Source organism: Cnephaeus nilssonii (assembly GCF_951640355.1).
Source record: "Cnephaeus nilssonii genome assembly, chromosome: 5".
NCBI classification, from domain to species: domain Eukaryota; kingdom Metazoa; phylum Chordata; class Mammalia; order Chiroptera; family Vespertilionidae; genus Cnephaeus; species Cnephaeus nilssonii.
Window position 1 is genome coordinate 19685774 of NC_137076.1, and position 27502 is coordinate 19713275.

At 53.5% G+C, this 27502-nt stretch overlaps 1 protein-coding gene across 1 annotated transcript; it reads right to left on the reverse strand.

Moving 5' to 3' along the window:
* Window positions 1-16405: 16405 nt before the first annotated feature.
* On the reverse strand, window positions 16406-18860 carry KLF2 (KLF transcription factor 2). The gene is made up of 3 exons (XM_079772418.1): window positions 18695-18860; window positions 17626-18457; window positions 16406-17027 (listed from the first exon to the last, which is right to left on the reverse strand). The coding sequence occupies exons 1-3, from the start codon at window positions 18767-18769 to the stop codon at window positions 16852-16854; spliced, it is 1083 nt and encodes a 360-aa protein (XP_079628544.1). The 5' UTR covers window positions 18770-18860; the 3' UTR covers window positions 16406-16851.
* Window positions 18861-27502: the final 8642 nt, after the last annotated feature.

Consider the following 27502-nt stretch of genomic DNA (forward strand, 5'->3'; position numbering starts at 1 on the left):
CCGCCAGTGGTGGCGGCTCAGTGTTTGGCTGGTCTCAGAAAAGCTTTGTTATTCCTGCTGCTGCTTTACATACCCAGTTACCCAGAAAAGACCCGGAAAGAGGCTCTTTATGTCCTGTAAATGCAAGACCGTACATTGAGTTGAAAACCTTGCAATGCATTGAAGTTGAAGACCAGGCAATGGATTGAAAGAGTTCTTTCCAAGGAGAATGGGATGGGCTTCAATGTTTGTATATTTCGTGTATATTTGTTGTTTGTTTTTGTCCATGACTTTTTCACCTGATTCTTAGAAGTTCTCAGACCCCCTCCCCTCCAAAAAAGGAGGTTATAAGCCAGTTTTAAATCTTTTTCCTCCTTCCCCAGCCACACATACACAGACATGCATACACACACACACATCTGCTGTGTACACAGCCTCAAATCCACCAATCCATCCCCACTCCCACCGGCTCTATTCTGCCTCTTCCTTGACAGAGAACACTCACACCCTTTCCTGAAAAACAAAGTATCCAGTGTGAAAAAAACGTCTGATGAGAATCTCCAAACATAATAGCAGCAAGAAGAGCACAAGAATTCCCCACCACCGTCTCCCAGCACCAGCTCTCGGTTTGATGTTGCCACTTTCGCTTCACCAATCCCTTTCTCCCTTTCTCCCTTTCTCCGTTTAACAGAGGGGCCTTAAAACAATTTGGTTGTGACGTCATGTTACCCATCCATGTTCAAGTATGTGTTGCTAAGAAATGTGGCACCTTCCCCCGTAACCGCTGTGCCGTGATCACACCTAACAAAATGAAAAGTAACACCCTATTTCTGCCCGTCACAAATCCAGATGAGCGGCAACTTCTGATTTTGTAGTATCGCTGACTTACTGCCCTAATGGTTGGAAGCCTTTGTCCCCTTAGGGGGTGACGTCCCCCAGCTCCCACCTGTGACAGCTGGTTCCCACCCCCTCCAGGTCCAGTGACCCAGCTCCAGCTGCAGTTGGACCAGAACCCAAGGGGCTCAGGATACCTGGTCTTAACATCATTTTGGAAAAAAGAATGACTGATTATCTGCAACTTGCTCCAAGTAAACGAAATCACATCTTCAAAGTCAATTTCATAGAAAAGTACACTCAAGTCCTGGAACAGTTGTGGAAAGCTATTTTTAAAACAGGAAGCGTCTGAGAAACAAAGAACCTGCCTCTTGAAATAATGGAGTAAATATTTCTGTTCCCTTATCAGATCTGGTTCCTTTGAAACACGGTCTTTTTTTTTTTTTTCTTCCCAAAATTTTCCCCAGTCCAAGTTACGAGGAGCTGTACAAATTGTATCATGAGCTGTTGTTGGAAAAATATAAAGGGAAATGGAAATGTGATCCTTATCAGAAGCCTATTCCAGAGAGATTACGTGATGTGGGCTGGCATGGTGCAAGCTGTGTTTATGTTTAGTGGGTCTTTAAATATCTCTTTGATTTGCTTTCTGGTGGCCGTGCTGTGTGCACACTCTGAGTCATGACCTTGGGCGCACTGCCTAAACCCTCGGGACCTCAGTTTACCATCTGGCCAAGCAGGTTGGACCTGACCCCCAGGGAAGCTCTGAAAGTCTTTTAAGATGATGATTCAAGTTTCTAGAAAGGCACATGGTTTAGGATTTCAGGTACAAGAAGAAAATGGAATAGATGTCATCTGTACTGGCCTCATCGTTATTTAACATATTTTGTCCACATATAAACAACACTATTACTTTAAAAATGAATAAACAACACTATTAAAATCATCAAACTTGCTGAGACTGGAACTTAAGTATTCCAACCACTAAAAAGAAATGACAGATACGTGATGTGATGGAGGTGCTAATTATCGCTGCAGTGGCAATCCTACACGCATACTGCATGTAAATGTATCAAATTAACATGTACACCTCATACTTAAGCAATGTTACATGTCAAATATATTTTGTTAAAATATTTTGTCCACTCTTGATAACCATTTGGTAGCTAAGGGAGAAATGCTAGTTTAAATAAATATATAATAAATAGGGTAAGATAACAAAGAACCTATCACTAATAAATAGAATATATCACTGATATGTAAATTACATCAATGTAGAAAATATATATCAATATAATTATGTATTTATATTAACTTTAAAAACTTGTACATGATAAGAAACATTAGTTGAATAAATGAACAAATCTGCAGCTTTCCAATGGTTTTCCTACACTAACCTTCAGCTAAAGCCAGCGTTCCCTCTGAGGACCAGAGCAGAAGGACTTCGGAGATAATGGTCTGCAATGAATGTTGTTTCTTGGTACTAAAGACAAAGGGCAGAGTTTCCACTCCAAGAGCCAAAAAAAAAGACCCAACACTAGTTGTAGCCATTGTTGAACCATAAACACACTTTGTAAAGGAAGTGGGGGTCCTGGTTCTAAGAGAACAATGTGGTAGACCAGAACTCCGATTCCTCTGGTTCTAGGTGCTGGGATAAGTGACTGAGGGCTTTCCTCTCCTGTGGGCGGGCGAGCAGAGCGGTCACAGTATGGAGAGGCTCTGGGTGTGCTGGAAAGGGCAGAGCGCTGGAGCCCGACAGATGGGGTGTAAGCCGGCTCCCCTCTTGATAGCCGTGACTTCAGGAGTCATGCTTCCTCATCTGTAAAGTGGAGGTGATAACATCGACCTCTCAGGGCTGTTGTGTGGATCACAGTAGAGTTCCCAGCATATTCTAAACATTTAAGTCAGGTACTGAGACCCATAGTAGTTTTAGTAAAATCACTAATTGTGGTTTACAATAACATAACATAAAATTTACGATCTTAATCATTTTAAGTGTACAGTTCAGTTGTGTTAAGAATATTCATATTGTTGTGCAATCGCTCTCTAGAATTTGTCTTGCAAAACCGAAACTCTATACCCCACACCTCCCCATTTCCCCCTCCTCCAGCCAGTAGTAGTGGTTTTTGTTATTACTGACTCAGGTGGTTGTTATTAACATGATGGCTGCTGTGATAGCGAGCGCTTGCACTTTGATAGCAAGGCTCATATATTCTAGCGCTACTGCCCAGGAACAAGCGGAGAGGTGGCTCTGTCTATATGAGACAAGCAACTACATCACTCCTCCTTGTGGGAACCTCATTCTAAAGAAAGCGGGCGTCGGCTACGGGAGGGGCAGGGGGCCAAGCCCTGACACGCACTTTCTGTGCGATCGTATGAAGGTCTGGGGAGAGAAGGGGGCGCCATGGACCAAGTCCGTGATTGGGCACCATTTGGATAATGACGGTCGTGCCCCAAAGCAGGATGTTACCTTTCATTCAGAGGTTTGGCCAGGGGACTTCCCACTTGAAGGGGACAGAGGCCACTGCCCTCCTGTGGCACTGCCGGACGGACTGTATCATGAGCTTGTCCCGGCCTCCACGGTGGTTATTTTTAAGCTGACAGCGAGACTTACTGGAAATGGCTTGGCATTCATGCATAGAAACCGCCTGCATTTAAACTTGAGGAGCTGGAGTGTGAGCCATGGGATATGGTTCTCTCTTCAGGCCTTGACTGAGACATTCCCACAGAATCGATCTTTTCCAGCTAGGAAAAATTCCAGGGACGCCTGCTCTCTAGGACATCTGTTTGAGGCCACAGAGTCGTCCTCCTTTCTCTTGTATCATGGTCCTCTGACCCTCATGGCACGCCCCAGCCAGTCGGGTCACCGTCCCTGTCTGCCCTCCCAGGGAAGGCCAACGGCTGGAGAAAATGCTCTCATTTTTCCATTTTCCATTCCACTTTCTTGAGTTGTATGAGCTTCTCAGTTCTTCTCTCTCTCTCTCTCTCTCTCTCTCTCTCTCTCTCTCTCTCTCTCTCCCACCCCCTCTCTGTCCCCCTCTCTCTATCTCATTGACTGGGTCAAGTAAGATGGTTTAGCTGATGGGGGAGGTGACAGGATTTTCTTTCCTTCCTTCCTAGTTATTTATAAAATTGTGGTAAAATACACATAAGAAAATTCACCACCATAACCATGTTTCAGTGGCCAGTTCAGTGGCATTAAGTACCTTCACACTGCTGAGCAGCCATCACACCATCCACCTCCAGGACTCCCTTCATCTTGCAAAGCTGAAGCTCTGTTCCCATTAAACACCAGCTCTTCACTCCCCCTCTTCCCCAGCCCCTGGCACCCACCATTCTCCTCTCTATGCATCTTACTACCCTAGGGACCTCATATAAGCGGAGTCACCTAATGTCCTTCGGTGCCTGGCTTATTTCCCTCAGCACAATGTCCTCAAGGTTCATCCATGTCGCAGCATGTGCCAGAATGTTCTTCATTTTTAAGACCGAGTAATATCCCCCTGTATATGTGTATACACCTTGTACACATTGTAAACACATTGTGCATATGTACATGCCTTGTTTTGCTATCCACGTCTCCCCGGATGAATTTTATTTCACAATCACATTCACAAAAAGAACTTCATTTAAAAAAAGTAAAGTTTTACAACTGAAGCTTCTATTTCCCAATTGCTTCTTTTTAAAAACGATTTTGTTTTTTTGAGGTGAAATTCACATAACATAAAATGAACCATATAAAGTGTACAACTCTGTGGCATTTATGTTTACTATGTTGTGCAACCATCACCTCTTTCTAGTTCCGGAACATTCCCATCACCCCGAAAGGAGACCCTGTCCCCATGAGCAGTCACCCCCATCCCATGGCAACCGCCGATCTGCTGTCTGTCTGTGGACGCGCTCATTCTGGGCATTTCGTATACGTGGGATCATACAACATGTGGCCTTTTGCGCCTCGCTTCTTGCACTCAGCGTGATGTTTTCAGGTTCATCCACATTGTAGTCAGTGCTTCAGTCCTCTCTGTGGCTGAGTAATATTCCATTCCACGGTATGGAGGGACTGCATCCTGTTTGTTCAATCTTTTTTTTTTTTTTTTAATGTATTTTGTTGATTTTTTACAGAGAGGAAGGGAGAGGGATAGAGAGTCAGAAACACCGATGAGATAGAAACATCGATCAGCTGCCTCCTGCACACCCCCCACTGGGGATGTGCCCGCAACCAAGGTACATGCCCTTGACCCGAATCGAACCTGGGACCCTTGAGTCTGCAGGCCGACGCTCTATCCACTGAGCCAAACTGGTCAGGGCATGCTTATTCAATCTTTGATGGACACTTGGGTTCTCTCTACTATTTGACTATCATGAATAGTGCAACACACATTCAAATCGTTTCTGAACCAAACAACACAGCAACAATAAAGCAATTATGAAAACTTTTCCTCTAGGCCAGTGGTGGGCAAACTCATTAGTCCACAGAGCCAAATATCAACAGTACAAGGATTGAAATTTCTTTTGAGAGCCAAATTTTTTAAACTTAAACTTCTTCTAACGCCACTTCTTCAAAATAGACTCGCCCAGGCTGTGGTATTTTGTGGAAGAGCCACACTCAAGGGGCCAAAGAGCCGCCTGTGGCTCGCGAGCCGCAGTTTGCCGACCACGACTCTAGGCAAAACCCTTTCCAGGCTCCTCCCACTGAAAAGACACCCGAGAGATGCCCATTTACATTTGAGAAGGCTCCAATACACGGTTAGCCCTACTGTGACACTCGCCCTGAGCAGAAGTCGGCTCAGGGGCAGACAGATGCTGGTGACACTGGGATTGCCATGCCAGTTGCCCCCGCCCACAATGCCCCCGCCCCGTGACCAGCAGGATGTAGTAGAACGTGTGGGCTTCCTCTTTGGAGTTCCACTAGCTCTCTCATAACAGTCCCCATGCACTCACTGCATACCTACTGTGTGCCAGGCACAGTGCAGGCCTGTCCATCAGGCGGTGCCCCACCAAGACAGCTGCTCACGACCCCCTTTTGCAAAGGTGGAAACGGGGGCGGAGACCCCAGGTTGATCGTGGTGAACTCAGGAGCTCTGCTCAGACCTGTCAGGGCCCCCAGACCCTGCCTGTCGCCAGGGCTGCTCCACTGTCTCCGAGGGCCCAGATCCTGGCCGGCACGGCAGCGTTGGCCGGGAGCTCCCCCGGTGAGCCCCACAGAAGCCGGCAGAGGTTGGTGGGAACCGACCGTGTTAAATGAAACAACCACCTACTTCTGAGATGAGAAACCCTTCCTTCAACACACTTTCCTATGACTCAAAACGAACGGATGAGCCCCCACGAGCTGGCCTAAGTCACCCGGGCACGTTGAGGAAATGAGACATCAGGATGTGTTTGAGGTTTGGGGTTCAACGGAAACACCACCGGGAATGTGGAGAATTCTGCTTGGAGAGTCGGGATTGGAGCCCGGGGCAGGTTTTACAGCCCAGCGGAGGGGTGGGCCGGGCTGGATTCCTGACTCCTGCTTTTCCTCCTTGCTTTGGAACATCACAGAACCCCAAAGTCATAGACAAGGGGTTTGGCCCAGGAGTGTGTCTTTTCATCTTGGGACAGTCCCCAGAAGGCCAACTTGGGGTCAAGGTTGAAATCACGGGTGACAGAGGTGGAGGGCAGTCAGGATGTGCCTGGGAAGGCAGGACGGCAGCTCTAGAACAGGGTCTGAGGGTGCAGAACTGTTTCCTGAGTGACTGTGACGATGTAGAGCCGAGCGTCTCCAAGTGTGGCCCACAGACGGATGAGCCAGCATCCCAGGGTCACGGCCCACATGCCATTTGGGTCCTGCTTGAGGCCACCCAGATGGGATTCCACTTACACAGGAGGACAGAGGGAGGACACAGCAGAGGCTGAGCACCCGCAGTGTGGAAGCATTACTCTCTGCTTCACTTTTCTCCCTTTTAAAAAAAATGTTTTATTAATTTCAGAGAGGAAGGGAGAGAGAGAGAAACATCAATGATGAGAAAGAATCATTGATTGGCTGCCTCCTGCATGCCCCCTACTGGGGATCGAGCCCTCACCCCGGGCACGTGCCCTTGACTAGAATCAAACCCGGGACCCTTCAGTCTGCATGCTGAGGCTCTATCCACTGAGCCAAACCAGCTAGGGCTGATTTTCTTTTGTTTTTAATTGAGGTACCATTGGTTTATCACATTATGTAAGTTTCTGGTGTACAACATTATAATTCGACATCTGTGTACACTATAGCTTACTCACCCTATACATCTAGTTTTCAATCATCACCATATATTTGACGCCTGATACCCATGTCACCCTCTCCCCACCAGCCTCTCCATTGGTAATCACCAATCTGTTGTCATAGCTATGAGTTTGGTTTGGTTTTGTTTGTTTCTTTTTTGTTTGTTTTCTATTCCACATGTAAATGAAATCATATGACCTTTGTCCCATTCCTTCTGACTTATTCCACTTAGCATCATACCCTCTAGGTTCATCCATGTGGTTGCAAATGGCCAGGTTCCATCTTTTTTGTGGTGGAGTAATATTTCATTGAAAAGATGTTCACCGCCCCTAATTATTATGGCAATGCAAACTAAAACCACAATGCGATATCACCGCACGCCTGTCAGAATGGTTGTTCTAAAAAAGACAAGGGATACACGTTAGCGAGGATGTGGAGAAGAGGGAGCCCTCGTCACTCTTGGTGGGAATGCAGATCGGTGCAACCACTATGGAAAACAGTATGGAGGTCCCTCCAAAAGTTAAGAATGGAACTATCGTGTGATGCAGCAATTCTGCTGTGGGTACTTATCACAAGAAACCCAAAACGCTATTTTGAAGAGATAGGTGCGCCTCCTTGCTCGCCGCAGCATTATTCACAATAGCCAAGACGTGGCGGCACCTTGGCGTCCATGGATGGACGGATGGACAAAGATGTGCTTACTTTTCTGACCCGCCCAGGGAAAGCTCTCGCTGGGAGGTGAGCACCAGAGCTTGGGGCCGACCTGGGCCAGTGGACTCCAAGTCCCATCCACACTGCACACTGCACACTACCCAGCATCACTGGGTCAACCTGGGCCTTTGGAGTCCCGGTCCTGTCTACACTGCACACTCCATTCAGCATCATCTTGGGCTCTTTAGGAATCGATAGGAAATCCTGTCACCCAAGAAACCCTGCAGTTTGGGTTTGATTCCTTATGAGAACCGGGGAGCAAAGCCATTATGCCCGTTCATAGCGCTGACCCTCCTCAACCAGGCCCTCCACTCATGCAGCGCCCCTCACGGCTGGCTGCTCAGGCCACGTCGTCCAGGGCTACCAGATACCCCTCCCAATGCCTCCACCCTGGTGAGGCCGGGTTGCATGGCGGAGAGCAAGGATTCTGCTTGAGGAGTCATGGCTGACTTCCCGGAGGAGGTGACATGAGCTAGGCCTGCAAGAGTGCACTATGGTTTGCCATGTGGACACATGGGAAAGGCTTTTTGACACCAGGAACAGCCTGTGCAAAGAGATGGGGTTGGGGAAGAGTAAGGGTGAGTTGGGGTCGGGAGGCAGGACTCGGAGATTAGGATGGGGACTGAGGGTGGTGTAGGAGTAGAGACTCAGAGGAGGGGGCTGCGGGCCGTAAAGGGCCAGGATGCTGAATGAAGGGGTTCTAGCATGTTCTAAGGAGCAAGGGAGGCGTGGATCTGGACAGCTGGCACAGGCCCTCAGAAGCAGGGCCCCAGTGGGCTCCCCTCTGCCAGCCTCAGAGCATGGGAAGCTGCTCTCAGGGGCCCCAGAAGATGACTAGGTTCCCATTCCGGAGGCTACAACCTCACAGACACCCCAAATCTGCAGATGAGTCCTGGGTGCCCCCAGACCCAGACCCCCACGCACCTACAACACCCCCCGTCCAAAGCCAGAGCCGCCTCCCACGCCAGCTGCAATCTGCAGCTCAGGCCCCGCGTGCCTCTCTTCCTCCCGGGGTTTGCTGGCCGAGCCTCCGAGCAGGTCCTCCGCACTGTTGTTACCCGTCTCCGCGGATTTCTTCATCGGCCAAGTTTCTCTCTGTTTTGGATTATCTTGATCCTTTTCAATTGATGGACGTTGGTTTTGTGGCCCGGCCTGGGGAATGTTCCCTGCGTGCGCACTTGAGAAGAATGTGTCTGCTGCTGTTTGAGGTCAGTTACGTCTAGTTGGTTTATAGGTTCCCCGTATTAAACAAGAAAGAAAGTGGGGCAGGAGGGGAGCGTGGAGAAAGGCTTGTCAATAGCACATTCTGTTCACATTGTTCTAGGTTAAAACGGAGTCGAGTCCTGGCAAGCAGTGTGTCCTTGGCAGGCGCTCGGCTGACGTGCCCAGGTCCCGGGTGGTCAGTATTGTGGCTCCGGAGGGCAGAGGGAGCTGGAGGCTGGGCGGCCTGTCCCCCCGAGTGGCCTCCGGAATGAGTGCGAGGACCCGGAATTCTGAGCCTCGGCCCAGCTCAGGCCCTGCCTGGTGGAGGGTCTCCGGGCCTGGTGTCAGGCATCTGTGTCTCCCCCCCCCGCCTTAGGGGGGCTGACCTGGATGCCTGGGGCCTGGTGGGGCAGGGTGCTCACTGCACACAGAGCACCCTGCAGGCGGAGCAGGCGGCTGGGTGTGCCGGGTGTGAGTGGCACCTCGACCGCAGGCCTGTCCAGCTCCGGGTGGTGCTCTGCCTCTCTGCACAGCTCCGGCTGCTGCTGAACCCAGATTTCCGGGCAGCCCGGGAGCCAGGTCGCTGGCGAGGTTCCCCTCCCCACTCCTGCTGCTGCTCCCATTTCACGGAGGAGGAAACGGAGGCCCCGAGTCTGGCTGGCTGGGGCTGACCCGGCAGGGAGCTGGTAAAGAACCGAGAACCGAACACACCCTGGGACGGCTGCAGGGGCTTGGTCTTGGCCAGCGGCTCCTGGGGGAGCGGCTCAGAAAATAAAACACTCCCGAGCCTCTGAGTGGCAGGGAGCGAAGCTCCCAAGAGAAAACACAGGGATCCGGCAGTCCTGCTTCTGGGCAGAGCCCCCAGAGCACGGACAGCAGGGGCTCGCAGCCCAGCCCCGGTCACAGCAGCGTCAGTCACCACAGCCAAAGGCGGAGGCAGCCCCAGTGTCCACTGCAGGGCGAGCGGATGAAGGAGGCGGGGTCCGTCCCTACAATGAAACACGCCTCAGCCTTGGAACGGAGGGCACGCGCCACGGGAGGGGTGAAACCGGGGGACAGGGTGCCCATTGAAACGAGCCAGCACCACAGGACAAACGGTGCCATCCCACTGACGTGAGGCTGCTGCAGGAGTCAGCTCACAGAGACAGGAGGTAGATGGCGGGTGCCAGCGGCTGGGGAGTCAGTGCTTGGTGGGGACAGAGGTTCCGTTCTGTAGGACGAAAAAGGTCCTGGCGACGGATGGAGGTGATGGCTGCACAGCGATGTGACTGTACTCAATACCCCTGCCCTGGACACGCAGCAGTGGTTGAAACGGTCAAGTCCATGTTATGTGTATTTGACAACAACGAATAAAGAAAGAGCACGAAGGGTGGAGAGGAGGAGAGCAGGTGCTGGGGGAGCTGGGGGCTGCGGGCCGTGCCCAGGCTGGGAGCAGGCCTGGGGCCTGGAGAGTGGCCTCCTCCCTCTGCCTCCCTCCTGAAATGGGAGCAGCCTGGTCCTCCAGGCCGCACCGCCTTCGGGGCGGGGGTCCCAGCACTGGTGTCGGCTCTGGGAAGCACTCCGAGGCCTCAGTTTCTCCTTCTGCAAGGACGGGAGGTGGCACCCGAGGGGCCTCCCCAGGGCGTGGCTACAGAGGGAGCCGTGCGGTGAGGGTCCGCGCGGGGCCTTGCCGCAGGCCAGGCACAGAGCAGGAAGCAGAGGTGCTGGGAACTGAGGCTCCAGGGCCAGCTTCCTCCACCCCCTGCCTGGCAAGGGCCACTGGGACCCGGGCCCTTTGGCCAATAGCCTCCTGTTCTCGCCTGAGGACCTGGTTTCCGGCTTCGAGGCTGCAGAGAGGTCCTCAGCACAGCTCTGATTGGCTGCCACTGGCGGCTATGGGAAGAATGCAGGGAACCACAGTCCAGGCCCAGGGAACAGCACGTGGGGAGGCCCTGAGGCAGGACTGAAGGAGGGCCTGTTTGGTGGGCAGCAAGGAGACCAGTGTGGCTGAGTGAGGACGGAGGAGTGAGAAGAGAGGCTCTGCAGTGAAGTCGTTAAGATTTATTCTAGAGTGATGGGGCCGTTAGATTTACTCTAGAGTGATGGGGCCGTTAGATTTATTCTAGAGTGATGGGGCCGTTAGATTTATTCTGATTTTATTGGGGAAACTGAGTCCTGGAGAGACCCAGTGACCGTCCATTGCCGAGGTATCTCAGTGGGAAAACTTTCATTTCAGGCAGATCCAGGTTCAAAGCTCAGCTCCATTCTGCGGACGGTTACCTTGCCCCCCGCCCCCACAAGCCCCCCCCCTTTTCCCACCTGTAAACGTAGCACAGACACGTGGCACGTACTCAGTCCAGAGTCAGACTCACAGAAACCACATTCCCTGCCTTTTTAAAAAAATTGTGGTAAGATATATACATCCATAAAATTCACCATTTTCAAGTATTCCATGTTTCAGTGTTTTTAAAGCACTCAATTCAGTTCTACTAATCTCGCTCCTGTTGTTATGCAACCATCCCCACCATCTATTTCTGACGCGGTTTCATTCCCTCCAACAGAAACCCTGTCCCCCTTGAACACTCCCTGCCCCGCCCCCCCCCCCCCCCCCCCCGCATGGCCTCACACCCACCATCCTACGTTCTGCTCTGTGGACACACCTGCTCTGGACGTTTCATCCAACACGTGGCCTTTGTGCCTGGCTTCTCGCACTCAGCGCCCTGTCTTCAGGTTCACCCGCACTGTGGGTGTTGGTGCTTCACTCCTTACGGCTGAGGAAGGTTGTGTTTATCTGTTCCTCTGTTGAGGGCATTTGGGTGGTTGCCACCTTTCGGCCGTTGTGAACATGGTGTACAAGCATCCGTGTGAGTCCCTGTGTTCCGCTCTTTGAGGTCTCTGCCAGAGAGGGGGCAGCCTGGGTCACGTGGGGACTCCCTGCTTAGCTTTTTGGGCAACTGCCACCCAGGCCTCCCTCTGCTTCCGATGACAGCCAGGCCGGGCTCCCCAGGCACCTGGGTTACCGGACCCTGCTCCTTCCGGTCCGGCATTTCTTTGGAAAAGGAGCTTTCTAGGATGTGCAGGTGGAGGAGGCCTCCGGGGGATGCACCGGCTTCCAGGAACCGGTGCCTGGAGGGAAACGGCCAGCTTGGTTTGGTTCAGCGCACAGATGTTTCTAGGCTCGGGTAGGAGCGCTGACGTCAGGACTGGGCCGGCCTGGGTTCGAGCCCTGCGCCGCCACCTGTACCAGCACTGGGCCCTACTTTCTGCCCCTGGACAACAGGGGAGGCTATTGGGAGGGTCCCAGCTTGTGGGGAGGGTTGAAAGCGAGAATCTGGGGGAAGTGCCTAGGATGACAGCACCTGCTCCCCCTGAGCTCAGCTCAGTGTAGCCCCAGATCAGTCACTCGGCAAACGCTGTCAACTGGCTCTGGGGCAAGGGCTGAGGCGAAGTCACCTCTGCTTCCCCAGGACTCCATTGGGGCTGAGGCATCGAGATCATGAGTGAATGGGAAGGAGGGAGAGGGAGAGGGAGAGGGAGAGGGAGAGGGAGAGGGAGAGGGAGAGGGAGAGGGAGAGGGAGAGCAGGGGAAGAAGGGAAGACAGTGAGATGGAAGGGGAAAGAAGGGGAGGAGAGAAGGAGAGATTGAGAAATGAAAAAGAGAAAAGGAGAGAGGGAGATTGAACGATTATTTGTTTATCATCTATCATCTATCTATCTATCTATCTATCTATCTATCTATCTATCATCTATCTATCATCTTTCTACCCATCTAGACAAAGAGACAGAGACAAAGACATAGACACAGATGGTGGGGGGCAGGGAGACTTAAAATGCAAGCACACCAACCTCCTCAGGGGAGACCCGTGGTACTGGCCACACCCCAGCGCCGGGCGCTGGTCCCTGTTCTGTCATTGCTTCCGGGCTGGCAGCATCCTCACCTTCAGACGAGGACACAGGCCCACACAGCAGCCCGGGGCTCCCATGGGGAGAATGGTTTGCCCACACACTGGTCACCACCACAGGAGATTCCCTCCCCGCCCTCTCCAGGGACCCTGGGTGATGGCTGGAGACATTCTGGTCTGGGGGAGGGGAAGGGGGAGCTACTGGCATCTAGCGGGTCAAGACCAGAAACGCCGCTCAGTGCCCTCTAAGGCACAGAACAGCCTCACCCCGTAGCATGACCGGCCCCAGGTGCCAGCAGTGCCAAGGGGGAAACTCGGTGTTACTTGTTTGGAAAGACTCTGGTTTGGGTCCCCAGAATAAACTCCTGATGGGTTTGATGGTCTGACCAGGTGATTCCCCGCGTCTGAGTCACCTCCTCTCTCCCTCTCACTCGGTGTGTATTGGCACGTGTGCGGCCTCCGGGGGGCAGACAGTCCCAGGTGCCGAGTCTCCCAGGTGCCCACAGAGCCCGAGCCCAGGGTGACCCATCGGGGGCGATTCTGCCTCCGGGGGGCACTTGGCCATATCTGGAGACATTTTTGGTCGTCACAGCTTGGGAGATGGGTGCTGCTGGCTTCGGGGGGGGCGGGGGTGCCAAGGGTGCTGCTCAGCATCCTGCAGTGTAGAGAACGGCCTCCCAATGGCATCCCCCCCCCCCCCCCGCTCTGTGTGGGTCCCGGCCAACGGAGGGAGCTGCCTGGTGTTGCCGCCTTCACGAGCCACCTCTACCGGTTGCCTTCGCCTCCCCAGGGCGCTGGCGGGCCTAGGTGCTAACTCAGCCCGCTGATGGGGTGGGGTGCTGAGTCAGGCATGTGCTGGGCTCCTCACCCCTGACAGCTCCCCTCCCCCACTTCCCACCACACCGTCCTGCAGGTGCCGGGCTCCCTGACATACCGGAAACTTCAGCAGAAAAGCAGCTCCTACATCCCACCCCCATCTCTGGAGTCACTCTTGTGAGCTCATTTTGGTGTTGCCCAAAGCCCCCCTAGACCCCCCCCCAAAAAAAACCCTTCATCCCTTCCAAGCCTTCACCCCCCAACCCCAGGACCATCTGAAACATGGCCAAGTATAAATATATGCTCAGTGCTTGTTTGTACAAGCAATTCCTGGCACATCTAAATGGAATATTATGCAGCTGTCTAAAAGGATAATAAAAACATGCCATGGAGGGGAAAAAAAAACATGGAAAAGTTGTCATAACCTTGCCCGGGGAAAAAGGATACATTCATCATCACAGCCATGTGAAAGCCACTCAGCCCCCGGCGGGCAGCCCCTCCCTCCAAAAACAACGGGGACTGGAATGTGTGTGGAAAGCAGGGTGAGTATTTTTTCTTCTTTGACATTTAACGTTTTTGCAAATGGACTCCAGGGCTTGGTTCACGGGAAAGCAAAGCTCTCGGGTCCCGTGTCTTCTCCAGAGCCCGGAGCCTGGGCCCAGCCGTGAGGGGTCAGCGCTGCTCTCCGGTGGCACCAGCCACCGGACCTGCTCCCGGGACAGGGCCACCTCCGTGCTCATCAGAGCAACGAACACGCTGATCTTTTAGGAACCAGAGCAGATTTCTCAACCGCGGCCCTGTTGACACAGGGGGCTGATCATCTCCTGTGGCGGGGACTTCCTGTGCCTTCGAGAATGTGTTTGCAGTATTCCTGACCCTCGCCCACGGACGCCAGCAGCACCCCCCGCCCCCCGCCGTTGTGATAACCAAACCTCTCTCCTGCTGGGTGCTCCTGGTGGAGAAGCGCCCATCCGGAAGCCACGAGAGGGACGCGGACACTTGGTTTTGAAAAGGGGCAACGTGAGGAGAGCGGTCTCTCTATCTCTGCCTCCATCAGCAGCGGCCCCGTGTCTTGCTGAGCCGGACAGCTGAGCTGGAGGATGGCACTTTCTATTCTATCGGATGGAGGCGCTCAGAAAACAGAAAGTCACACCTTCAGTCCGTGACAAATGGCCTCTCATTGGATTGAGAAGCCTGGGGAAGGGGGGAGGGGGAGGGAAAGGGGAGGGGTAACACCTGGGAGCAGTTTGAAGTAAGCAGAAAAGGAGCTTTCCTCGTAAGTTTGAACTCAACAGGAAAGACGGGAGACCCTAGCGAGCAGAAACGATGGACCTGTCCTTGTCTTTCTCCTGCCCCCAGTGCCTCGGAGACCATCTGAGCCAAGAGGGGCGTTTCTACAGGCCAAGGGGACACTGTCCCGCTCTGGGGCAGTTTTTGCAAAAGCTGCAGAGGCAGAGGGTACAAGCAGCGTGCGCGCGCTTACACACACACACCCCCCCCCCCCCGGCGGAAGTGGGGCCAGGTTATTTACTCGAGGAGGATGAATCAGATTGTCAGCTCCCATTTCTGCTTTTTTGGATTACCAAACGCTCTCAGCTGTTTCCAGGGCTGCCCTGGGGGGGTTGCGGGGAGGAAGGATGGAGGGAGGGAGGAAATCCCAGCCTCTGTCGCAATGGGCGAGAGTGTTTTAAAACAGTCGATACTTATGAGCTATTTTCACTTTCTGGAAAACACTTGTGCAATTGTTGGTGGCCATGGTTACCCACCCAGGGCCCCGAGAAGGGGGAAGATGAGGGGTGGCAGGGCAATCTGTCAGGGAGGGGCACCTCCTCGCTCCACTGGGACTTACAGAGCAGAAGGCAGGGGTCACCCTTGCTTGCAAGGTGGGTCTCTGGAGTGGCCAGCTCCATCCAATAAGGCTCTGATGTGACTCCATCACACAGGGGCATCTGGGGGCGGAGGGAGGACTCATGTCCCTCCTATGCCAGTAACAGGTGGTTTACGTCACCCCCCCCCCATCCCCTGTAGTGGGGTTTGAGGACCCCCGGGAAGCAGCCAGATCAAGCTGGCACCCGAAGGCCACCACTCCATCGCTTCCTCTCTGGGCCTCAGTTTGCCCGTCTGGAGAAGGAGCACCCACCACACTCGGCCTTTTTCCTAATAAGATGGGGAACTCATTCCTGTAAAAAAAAATCCTGCTTCAAGGAAAGACTAGTAAAAGGCAAAGCATGTCAGAAACTTAACATCTCCCTCCCCGCAAAAAAAAAAACACCAAAAAACACCCCCCCCCCCCGAAAAGAGTCTGCACACTCCAGGAGTTTGGCTTAAACCTCAAAAGCTTCAGAATTAGCTGAGGCTTTTTCAGCCCAGAGGCGGCCACGTCAGTGGGACCAGCACTTTCCCCAGCTCTGGGGAAAAGGAGGCAATTTATGGCTCAGGGAACAACCTTAAAATAGCTCTTCCTCAGTCCTAAAATGCAGTGTTTAAATTTATAGAAAAACCCACAGGTTTCTGGCAGCCGGGCGCTGCGCAGCTGGCAAGCTGAGTGCTGGCCGGGGCAGCACCCACTTTCACTCCCCACCCCTGTGCCAGGCCAGGCTGCCCTCCATCAAAGCTGCCTGTGTCCCTCAGCCCTTCCCCCAGTGCCCCGAGCCCCCAGCTTTCAAGCAGTCAGATCAGCGCTGTGATTTTTTTTTTAAAAAGATGCAAAACTTTTTTTTAATTAAAAAAAACAACAACACAGCAAAAGTCTTATAAAAATGAACCAGGCAGCCAATGGCCGCCTGTCTCCTTATTTACAATAATAATACAATATCTGTCACAGTCGCTATGTACAATATTATAAAAAAAAAAACACGTTGTAGACAGTACACATTAAGGCTGTATTTCTTCACAAGGCATCAAGCCTCGATCCTCTAGTGTAGACCCGGCGGGGCGAAGACGACGCTTAATTATTGCACCATTTTGAAAACAAAACTCGTCAAGGAGGATCGTGGTCTCCTCCCACCGGGGCCTTCAGTCTCTGATGGGGCCAGGGCGGCAGCGTCGTCATCGGGGAGCCTCCTCGGTGGCCACGCTGTGCCCCGTCCAGTCCTTAAGGCCCAATAAATACCAAGTCACAGTCTGCGAGGGGGCCGCGTCCGTCCGGCGCGTGGGACCCGCCACGGCCGCGTGCGAGTGGGCGGGGCGCCCGGGCTACATGTGCCGCTTCATGTGCAGCGCCAGGTGGTCGGAGCGCGAGAAGGCGCGGTCGCACAGGTGGCACTGGAAAGGCCGGTGGCCCGTGTGCTTGCGGTAGTGGCGCGTGAGTTCGTCTGAGCGCGCGAACTTCCAGCCGCAGCCGTCCCAATTGCAGTGGTAGGGCTTCTCGCCTGTAGGGGGGGCGGGGGGGACGAGAGCGGGCCTCAGTTTCCCTCCCAGTGACTCTGGCCTCGGTGCGCAAAGACACTCGCCCCGGAGGTGGCTACTTAGGAGCGTGCAACCGACCCCAAACCAACTCCCTGAGCTGATCCCCCCCCCCCCCGACTAAGTTTTGCAACGTTAAGGTCCCTAAGCACTTGTTTCCCTCCTTCTGATTCTCGTCCCCAGAGGGTCCGCGATGCGCGCACAGTCCACTCGCGGTGTTGGGAGCCACGCCCCCAGAGGTGTCCCAAGTTTGCATCCTCTCCCTGTCATTCTGAGACAGTCTCCCTGGGATTCCCGAGTGCGCACCAGCTCCCAAAGTCCTGAGCCACACTCCCAGGAGGATCCTAAGCGTGCGCCCCCTCCCCAATATTGTGCGTCAGAGTTCCCCAAAGGTTATTAAAAGCACCTCCCCGCCCCAACCTCCCGAGCCACGCCCCCAGGGGAGTCCTAAGAGTGCGCGCCTCCTCCGGAATCTCCGGGACCTAGCCGCTACTCCGGGGGGTTCTGATTGCGCCCCTCCTCCCGGGCCCCGCGCCTCCTGCCCCGCCCACTCTCCCCTCTCACCTGTGTGCGTGCGCAGGTGCGCCTTGAGGTGCGAGCTCTTGGTGTAGGTCTTGCCGCAGCCGGCGTAGCTGCAGGTGTGCGTGGCGGTGCGCTTGCGGGGCCAGGACCGGCGTCCGCGCTTGGGCTTGGCCTCCAGCAGCTCCAGCGGGGACGCGGGCGGCGTGAGGAGACCTCGGGCGGCGGGCGGCGCCAAACCCAGAGCTGCTGCTGCTGCGGCGGCGGCGGCCGCGTCGTCGAAGAGACCGAAGGCAGCGGGTGCGGGCGGCGCGTAGTGCAGGCTGGGCCCGGGGGCGCCGAAGCCGGGGCCGCCGAAGGGCGGCGGGAAGGGGGCGCGCGGGCCAGGCGCAGGCAGGCGCGCGGGGCCGTCGGGGCTGAGCGGCGGCGTGTCGGGCTGCGGCGGAGGGCGGCCCCCGGGGCCTCGCATGCACGCGGCAGCCGGGCCCGGGGCTCCCTCGCGCTTGAGGCCTCGAAGCCCGCGGGTCAGGCCGGGCGCGCAGCCGTAGCCGCCGCCGCCGCCGCCGTCCGCCTCGGGGGGCTCGGCCTTCACCAGGCGGCCGGGCGGCGCCAGCAGGAAGCGGCCGTGCAGCGCGGGCCCCGGCGGCACGTCTAGCTCCGGCGGCAGCAGCTCTGACACCAGGCTGCCCGCGGGAGCTCCGTAGGGCGGCGGCGCGCCGGGCTCGGGGTAGTAGAACGCAGGCGGCGGGGGCGGGGGCGGCGGCTCCGGGGCCGCCTCGGCGCCCAGGCCGTCCAGCCCCATGGACAGGATGAAGTCCAGGACACTGTTGAGGTCGTCGTCGGTGCCGCCTGCCTCGGGCTCTGCGCGCGGCCAGCGCTGCGGGGGACAGGGCGATGGGGGACGGGCGTGAGCGCACGGCGGGTCCGGAGCCCGCCGCCCGCCGCTGTCGTCCCAGCACCCTGAGCCTGCGGCCCCCGCCGCCTGAGCTCGCCCTCGGCGCCTCCTAGGTTCTCCTGCCCTAAGTCCACCATCCCCGCCGCCTGCGTTCTACTGCCCCGCAGCCCACGTTCCACTACCCTGAGCCGGCCGCCCCGCTGTCCCTGCCGCCCTCACCTCCTGCAGGCCGCGCTCGCGACACGGGCTGGCGAAAGTGGAGAAGGACGGCAGGATGGGCTCGCTCAGCGCCATGACCGGGACCCCGGGCTGACGCGCTTTCGGACACCGGGGAGCGACTGACGGGGCGCAGGCGGGCGGGGACGGCTCTGCGGGCCGCGGGCGGGCCCGCCCCGGCCTTATAGACGCGGCGCGCGTGGGGGCCGGGCGGAGGCGGGGCCGCGGAAGCGCGTCGCGGATGGGGGACGAGCTCCGCGCGCGGCCTAAATTTAGCCGCGGTATATAAGCCGGCGGGCGGCGGCGGCCCCGGCCACTGCGGCCGCCAGGGCCCTGCGCCTCGGCCCGGCCCCTCGCGCGCAGCCCGGCCGCGCCCCCCGCCTGGGGCCCGCCCCCGCGTGTCTCCCGGGCGACGGCATCAACACGCACTCCACAACAGCCGCGGGACGCCCAGGGATCCCCGGGGCACCCCGTGGGCTCCCGCCTGCGCGCTGACGGGGAGGACCTGGAGCGGGGGTGGCATCCGGGGACCTGGGACTCTGACTGGGCCCCGTGGCCTCCTGGGATCCCCGATGGATGGGGTGAATGGGCCCCAAATCCTCAGAGAGGTCCCCGAACCCCTGGTGGGTGAACGATTGGCCCCGCAGCAGCCGCAGAAAGGTCTCCAGAAACCTAGAGGGATGAGGTGACCGGGTCCAGCCACCTTAGGGTGGAGTTTCCCAGACACCCCGATGGATGGGGAGATTGGGGTTCCCAGGACTCATGATGATGGATGGAGAGACCCAGCCCCTCATTTTCTGGGGGCCCACCTAGCTCCACCCACTGTTATGCTTGCTCATCACCCTCAAAACCTCTTGCGTGATGACATCAAGAAGTGTTCCCTTTTTTTTTATTTATTGATTTCAGAGAGGAAGGGAGAAGGAGAGAGAGAAACATCAATGATGAGAGAGAATAATTGATCAGCTGCCTCCTACACACCCCCCACTGGGGATTGAGCCCGCAACCCAGGCATGTGCCCCCGGCCAGAATCGAACCTGGGACCCCTCAGTCCGCAGGCAACGCTCTATCCACTGAGCCAAGCCGGCTACGGTGAAATGTTCCCTCTTGGAGACACTGTTCCCCAAGGAAGCCCTTCAGAGCAGGGCGCCCGAGGCCCTGGGGGCTCTGGGAGAGGCTGTAGGTCCTGCTGATGCCGGCAGGTCTGGCGGCTTCACATTCATGATTTGCAGGAATGAAGAGACTCCAGACGAGATGACAGTCTCTGCTCCAACACATGCAGTGCTGGTTCGGGCACCGGGAACAAGCCTGCCTGCTGGGCCTCTTACATACACCGCCTGGGTCCCCCCACAGCCCTGCCAGCAAGGGGCTGCCCCTCCCAGTGTCCCTGTACGGCACTGGGAATCTTCCGCTCTAGCGGAGGTGTGTGTGTAAAAGAACAAGTATGGTGGAGATAGGGGCCTTCGAGGAGGGAGAGAGGAAGTGAGTGTGTGAGGGGGGAGAGGAGGATGGTGACCTCACCCAGGAGGAGTTCTGTGAGTCCAGAACTGTAGAAAGGGGGGCCTTGTAGGCACTGGAGGGGTAGCATCTTATGCTATGACTTGGAGCCAGTATCCAGCCTTGGTCTCTGGACTCCAGAACCCACGTTTGGGCCAGGTGGCGAGAGGTGCAGGTAGCGCCTGCCCTTGGGAGCCAGCAGGGCTTTGCCGCTGACAGAAGCCGGGGTGCCGCAGACCAGGGCTGCGGCAGTGGGGTGGCCTTCGCACCACACAGGTGCCAAGGAACCTCTTTGGGGCCCATAATCCTGGACCCTCCCAGCTGGATGGAGCCTCAGAGCCGTGCCACCTCACCGTGATTCATCCGACGGTAGATTGAACAAACACTTGCTGATAAACCCTATTTGCTGGGCAGTGGGGACCCAGAGGTGCTTCCGTGGAGCCCAGACATGTTCCCTGTGGCTGCCACCGTGATGGCGGAGAATCGGCCTTGACCGCTGGCCCCTCGCTGTATGTGGCTGGGCCTCTCGGGGCTTGCTGCCTCCTCTGTGAAATGGAGGCGATAATAGGGACATGGCGAGGGTCCCAGGCTCTTTCTTTCCTGTGGACGTGCAGATGACATCCTGTGAGCTCGCTTCAAGTGCTTTTCTTGCTGCCTTTCTCGGAGCCTCAGTTTCTCCGTAGGATAATGAGGGAAGGATGTAGGGAACTCAGTCTGGTCCCCAAGGTGTATGGTTCTCAGGCAGTTGCCGGCCTTGGTCCTGTCCTCCCTCCACCTCCAACCGTTCCTGCAGCTCACTCCAGCCCACCCCTCTCCCCACTCTCAGCTTCCCTGCAGGACCTGGCACACACCGAGTACCTCCCCGCCCAGGCCTTTGTACTTGCTGTGTCTTCCACCAAGTGTGCCTTCCTCTCACTCTCCGCTTGCTTGGCTCTGGCTCAGTCCCTTCCTTCCCCCTTAACTAACGACCTTTGATTTTTTTAGAGCAATGTTAGGTTTATAGAAAAAGTTAGCGGGCAGTACAGAGAGTTCTCCTATAACCTCCCCCTTTACACACACAGTTCCCCCCGTTAGTAACATCTTGTGTTAGTGTTGTACCTTTGGTTACATTGAAGGGCCACGATCGATTCACTGTTCTTAACTAAAGTTCACAGTTTACTTTGGGGTTCACTCTAAAGGTTTTGTACTTTCTGTAGGTTTTGAGGAATGCACAACGTTTATGTGTCACCTGTAACACTCCCATACAGAATCACTCCACTGTCCTGAAAGTCGCCTGCTCCACCTCTCCGTCCCTCCCTCTTCCCTAACCCCTGGTTGGGTTCCACAGTTTTGCCTTTTCCAGAATATTATATAGTTAGACTCATAACAGGAAGTAGCTTTTTCAGACCGGCTCCTTGAACTCAGCAGTATGCATTTAGTGTTCCCCTGTGTCTTTTCGTGGCCTGATAGCTCATTTCTTTTTTTATTGCTGAGAAAGAATCTAGGTTCTGGATGTAACAGTTTATCCATCCACCTACCGAAGGACATTTTGGTTGCTTCCAGTTTGGGGCCATAGTTGCTATATTGACTATATATTGCATATGGCTGCTATAAGCATTCATGATTTTTGCCTGGAAATAAGTTTTCATATTTATTGGGTAAATACCTAGGAATGCAATGAATAGATCCCAAGATAAGACTATTTTAGGTTTGTAAGAAACACCCCAAACGTCTTCCAAAGTAGCCTGTACCATTTTGCATTCCTGTTGTTCCACACCCTGGACAGCATCTGGTGTTGTCCGTGTTTCCTACTTCAGCCATTCTCCTAGGTGTGTGGTGGTATCTCATTGGTGTTTTAACATGCAGTCCCCCACTGACATCTGATATGGAGTCTATGTTCATGCGCTTATTTGCCATCAGTGTATCTTCTTTAGTGAGGTGTCTGTTCAGATCTTTGGCCCAGTTTTTAATTGGGTTGTTTGTTTTATTATAGAGTTAAGAGGGTTTTTTTTTTTTGTATAATTTGGACACCAGTCCTTTATCTGAAAGGTGTTTTGCAAAGGTTGTCTCCCAGTCTGTGGCTTGTCTTCTGTGGAGCAGAGGTCTTTCATTTTAATGAAGACCAGCTCATCAATTTTCCCTTTCACAAACGGTGCTTTGGGTGTTGAATCTAAAAAGTCACTGTCTAATCACTGGCTCTCCCCTCCTGCAGGACTGTCCACATTTCCTCTCCTCAGCTCACCCCAGCTTCCTGGGGACGTCCTCCTTTTCTGTCCCCATGGGTAGTAGGTTGATTGTGTTCCCCAAAAGAGATGTCCAAATCCTGACCTTCTGTACCTGTGAGTGTGACCTTATTTGGAAAGAGGGTCTTTGCAGATGTACTTAAGGGTCTAGAAATGAGATCATCCTGGGTTGGGATGGGCCCTACATCCAATAAGGATCCTTGTAAGAGAAAGGACACAGAGATACAAGCACAGAGAACACAGTCATGTGCAGACAGGCCGAGATGGGAGCATTGTAGCTACAGCCAAGGAACACCACAGGTTGCCTGGAGCCACTTCTGGTCCCCAGAATGATAAGATAACGCATTTCTGTTGTTTTGAGCCACCAGTTTGTGTCCGTCTGTTGTGACCTCCCCAGAAAGCTCATATATCATGGCAACCAACTGTTCTGCCTGGCTTCCCTTCCAGACAAGGGAGCCCCACAAGGCAGGGATCTCCCTGGATTTGTCTCTGTGACCCCTACCCCCCAGCTGCGGACATGGGGTTGAAACAAACAGGACACGAGGATGCTGCTATCCACGAGGATCTCCCAGGGCAGTGTGGACACTTCAGGGTGTCCAGTGAATGGAACCAACACACAGAATCACCAACGAATAGAAAGAGCATGGACTTGAGTTGCCATTTTTGCTGTGTGACCTTGGGCATGTCACTTAACCTTTCTGAGCCTCTCTGAGCTTCATTTTGAGAAATGAGATGGTCCATGTAGATGCTCAAGAATGCTTTCTGCCCAATTAAGGGCACACGCCAAATAGTCAGACAGGGGGTCCTGGGCAGGGCATCCTGGGAGAGCGTCAGTGTTCAGGGCTGGGGGTGCTTGGAGTATGGTCCCTCTCACGCTGGGTCCTGTCACCCTGCTATCGAGGCCACACATGTCCGTGTGGGTGTGTGTCCTGGTGACATCTCAGGTGACAGTGCTGTTGGAGAAAGGCTCCGGACTTGAGGTCAAGTTCCCAACGCTGCCTCTTCCTAGGAGGGTGACTTACCCGTGTCAACGTTTTGAAGTCTCTGAGCAGCCTGTCTCATCAGCTGCTGGGGAGGGTGGTGGGGAAAAGTCCAGGAATAAGACATATCTCTGGCGGCGAGGTGGTCAGTAGGTGAACGGATGATACAAGGTGGGTGCTAAGTGATATGGGTGAGTTCCGAAAGAATAGGGACAGGCTGTGTGTCTGTGCCTTGCTGACCCCTCTTCCATTTGGGTCTAATCCATTGATAATGAGCACTGTGCTGGTAGATTCTGAGATTTTATCCAGAATATAAAATCCCAGCACTGAATCTGGATAAAATCTCAGAATCTACTAGCACAGTGCTCATTATCAATGCTCATTAAGAATGTCTGTCACTGGCAGAGGCTTGTATGAATGGCATGTGTGTTGTTAAGGCGTACCTTCTCCTGCCAGGCTTGTCTTTAAGGGCTCAGGAAACGTGTGAAACAGAAGTTTTCTGTTTCAGCAACAAATGAACATTAAACTCCCTCTCCATGCTCTGTTGGACCTGGAGAGGAAGCTGACAGGGTCCATGGCCCATTTCTCCCTACAGGGAGCTTACCGTCTCCTTGAGCTGCGTCCCGGCCATGTCTAGCTTCCTGGATTTCTGTTCACTTTTCTTCTAGAGGTCAGCCCGCCTCTCCCTTTACCAGCTGTCCCGCCCCAAATAGCTATTGTGTACACTTGGCCCAGCTCCCAAGAGCAAGCACTCAGGAATTCTACAGAAAACACGTCACTGAAAATGCAGCTGAGCTTCCGAGACGAGTTATGAACGCTCTGAAGGAATTACAGTCACATGACAGCGCCAACTGGACAAACGACTCCCAGCTGGGCCGGTCGGGGTGTTTCTGCTTAGCTTTGCGCAATGCCTTCACAGTGTCTTGCCAAACCGGGCTCCCCGTGTTGCGAGGATGCTTGGCAGCTCGGCATTTCTCGGGGACGGGAAATATCGCGGGCCGGGACGCCCCTGAGAGTGGGCTTCTCACGGAGGTCCCCACCTTGCTGCCAAGGCCGAGAACTTTCCCGTTAGTCTTGCTGTCTCCGGGGCTTTCTTACCGCGTATGAACAATTAAGTCCTGACTGTGAGGGGAAGGTGCAGGGCTTAGCTGGTGACGACTGGTGGATACCTAGGAAAACCCATCATCTCCTCGCTGGCCAGACAGGACTGCTTTGCCCTTTGTTCACACAGAGGACAGGAGAAGGGGAGAAAGCGGCATTGATTAAGCACCGACGGTATGCCAAGCCCAGCACTGAAGAGCTGCCTGTTTTCTCATTCAGTTCTCACAGCAGGTCTGTTCAGCGGAGTACGTGATGGACGTAACGGGGGAGCCCAGCCAAGAGCCCAGGTCACTTTCTGGCCTTGGCACTTGCTGCTCAGTGACCTCGAACGAGTGGCGTTCTTAGTTTGGACCTTAGTCCCTCATCCATCAAAGAGGCATGAACATGCCTGCCTTGTCATTGATTAGGGCGGAGACATCATGTGTAAGGGACGTTTCCCAGAAGAGCCCCTTCATTCCTGATAGCAATCTTTATTCACCTAAATCAAAAGTTGACCCACCCTGGCTTACAGCTTAAAAGAAAAATCAATAGTATTATTCTTTATATTTCACATACACTGAGTGGCCAGATTATTATGATCCCTGAACACATAATAATCTGGCCACTCAGTGTATATCCTATATAATAAAAGGCTAATATGCAAATTGTCCCCTCGATCAGGAGTTCGACCAGCAGGCAGGCCGACCAACTTCCCATGTCCCCTCCCCCTGGCCAGGCTGGCTGGACCCCACCCATCCACGAATTCATGCATTGGGCCTCTAAAATATATATATTATGATCTCTGAACACATAATAATCAGTGTGTGTGTGTGTATATATATACACACACACACACACACACACACACACACACACACACACACACACATATATATATATATATATATGTATACACACACACACACTGATTATTATGTGTTCAGAGATCATAATAATCTGGCCACTCAGTGTATATTCCAATGTTAATTATGTACATGTATGTGTGTGTTATAATTTTTTTATCAAGGTGAAATTCACATAATATAAAATTAACCATTTTAATGTGAAAAATCCAGTGGCATTTAGATATGCACAGTGTTGTGCAGTCGTCACCTCTGTCTAGTTCCAGAACATTTCCATCACCCCAAAAGGAAACCCCAGCCCCATTCCCCTCGCCCCAGCCCCTGACAAGCCCTAATCTGCTTTCTGTCTATGGACTTGCCTGTTCTGGACTTTTCATATGCACTGAATCATGCAATATGTGACTATTGCAGCTTTTGTTTGGCCAATAGCTAAGCAAGAATTTTACATTTATGATGGTTGGGGAAAAAAATCAAAATAACATTTCACGACACATGCACATTCTATGAAAATCAAATTCCAGTGCCCATAACTTTATTGGCCCACAGCCCTGCCCCTTCCCGGAGACCATGCGCAGACAGAGACTGTAGGGCCTGCCAGCAGGAAATACTGACTCTCTGGTCTGAAGCTTAGAGAAGATGATTCCATGGAGAGGAGCCAGCACAGCTGCCCTGGGACCTGAGTCTGAGCTGCCCCCCGAAACTATCGCAGCCTCTCAGTGTGCATTGAACAGGCGTTTGTGGGATACTTCTCACTGGGCAGGTGCCGGGAGGCTGTCAGCCAGAGAAGCTGGTGTCTGCCCTCCGGCAGCTCCCGGGCATTAGGTCAGGAATTTGGGGAGGGGGAGGAATCTGAAGACATCCCACAGGTTAGTCGTTTGGACTTTCAGTCTCAGTGGTTTGGACATTCAGTATCAGGCATGTCTCAAGCACCTGGTTGTACAGGTACAATTTATTAGCGATGACCAAGTTGAGAGTGACCTTTTTCTTAAATTTTTTGTTACCTGTTGGCCATACATCTAGGGGCTACTTTTTGTTTTGTTTTATTTTTACTTTATTAAAAAATCTTTGGCCCTGGCTGGGTGGCTCAGTTGATAGGAGCATCACCCTGTGCACCAAAGTGTTGTGGGTTCAATTCCAGGTCAGGCACAAAAGGTTGTGGGTTCGATCCCTGGTCAGAGTGTATTCAGGAGACAACTGATTGATGTTTTTCTCTCTTTTTTTTTTTTTTCAATAAACATAGCCTTGGGTGAGGATAAAAAAATCTTTTATTTAGATTTAAAATTTTCTAATTTTTAAAAGACATATTTCATTTAAACATTATTTTATTTTGATTTATTTTAAAATTTAAATTTTATTTAAACTTTTTAATTTATTTAGATTTTCAATTTTTTATTTTATTAAGTTTATCTATTTTATTAAAAATTTTAAAATTTTTTTAGATATAAATTTTAATTGTTTATATTTGTTTTTTATTTAAATTTTTATTTAGATTAATTTTTGTTGTTGCTAATCTGAGGATATTTTTTCCATTGATTTTTAGAGAGAGTGGAAAGGAGGGAGGGAAGGTGGTGGGGTGGGGGGTGCCCCAACTGGGGCCGGGACCTGCAACCCAGGCCCGTGCCTTTTCTGGGAATGAACCCTCGACCTTTAGGCTGACACTCTATCCACTGAGCCACACCCAGCCGGGGCTTTAGATTAAATTTTTAAAATTTTTATTTATATTTATTGCAGTGTCATCTACATACTATAGAATTTACCAAGTGGTACAACCCTCACCACGATCAGCTGTAGAACTTCGCATCACCCCGAGGAGACCCCTCTTGCCCTTTGTGGTCCATCCTGCCCGCACCTCGAGCCCCCGGCAGCCACTGATGTGCCTTCTCAGTCTAGAGATGAGCCCTTTCTGGACGTTTCCTATAAATGCCACCACACAGTGTGGTCCTCCGGGTCTGGCTCCTCTCCCTCAGCATCGTTCTGTGTGTTCATTCCTTTTCATCGCCGAGTAGTATTCCACGTGTGGGTGGATCATAGCTCGTGTGTCCCTTCACCTGTCAAAGGATGCAGGCTGCCTCTAAGGTGCAATGGTCCCGTGTTGTCCCTGTCAGTTCTCGGGGTCCGGGGACGCTCTCACACCCATAGCTTAGGAGTGCACCGTGGCATCCTTCGCCCCCT

Bases quoted from the DNA above. Each gene is read 5' to 3' on its own strand.
- KLF2 (XM_079772418.1), bottom strand. From the start codon at position 18,769: ATGGCGCTGAGCGAGCCCATCCTGCCGTCCTTCTCCACTTTCGCCAGC. The intron at 18,458-18,694 runs GTGAGGGCGGCA...TGTCCCCCGCAG, and splicing joins GCGAGCGCGGCCTGCAGGAG to CGCTGGCCGCGCGCAGAGCC. The intron at 17,028-17,625 runs GTGAGAGGGGAG...CCCCCCCTACAG, and splicing joins GCACCTGCGCACGCACACAG to GCGAGAAGCCCTACCACTGC.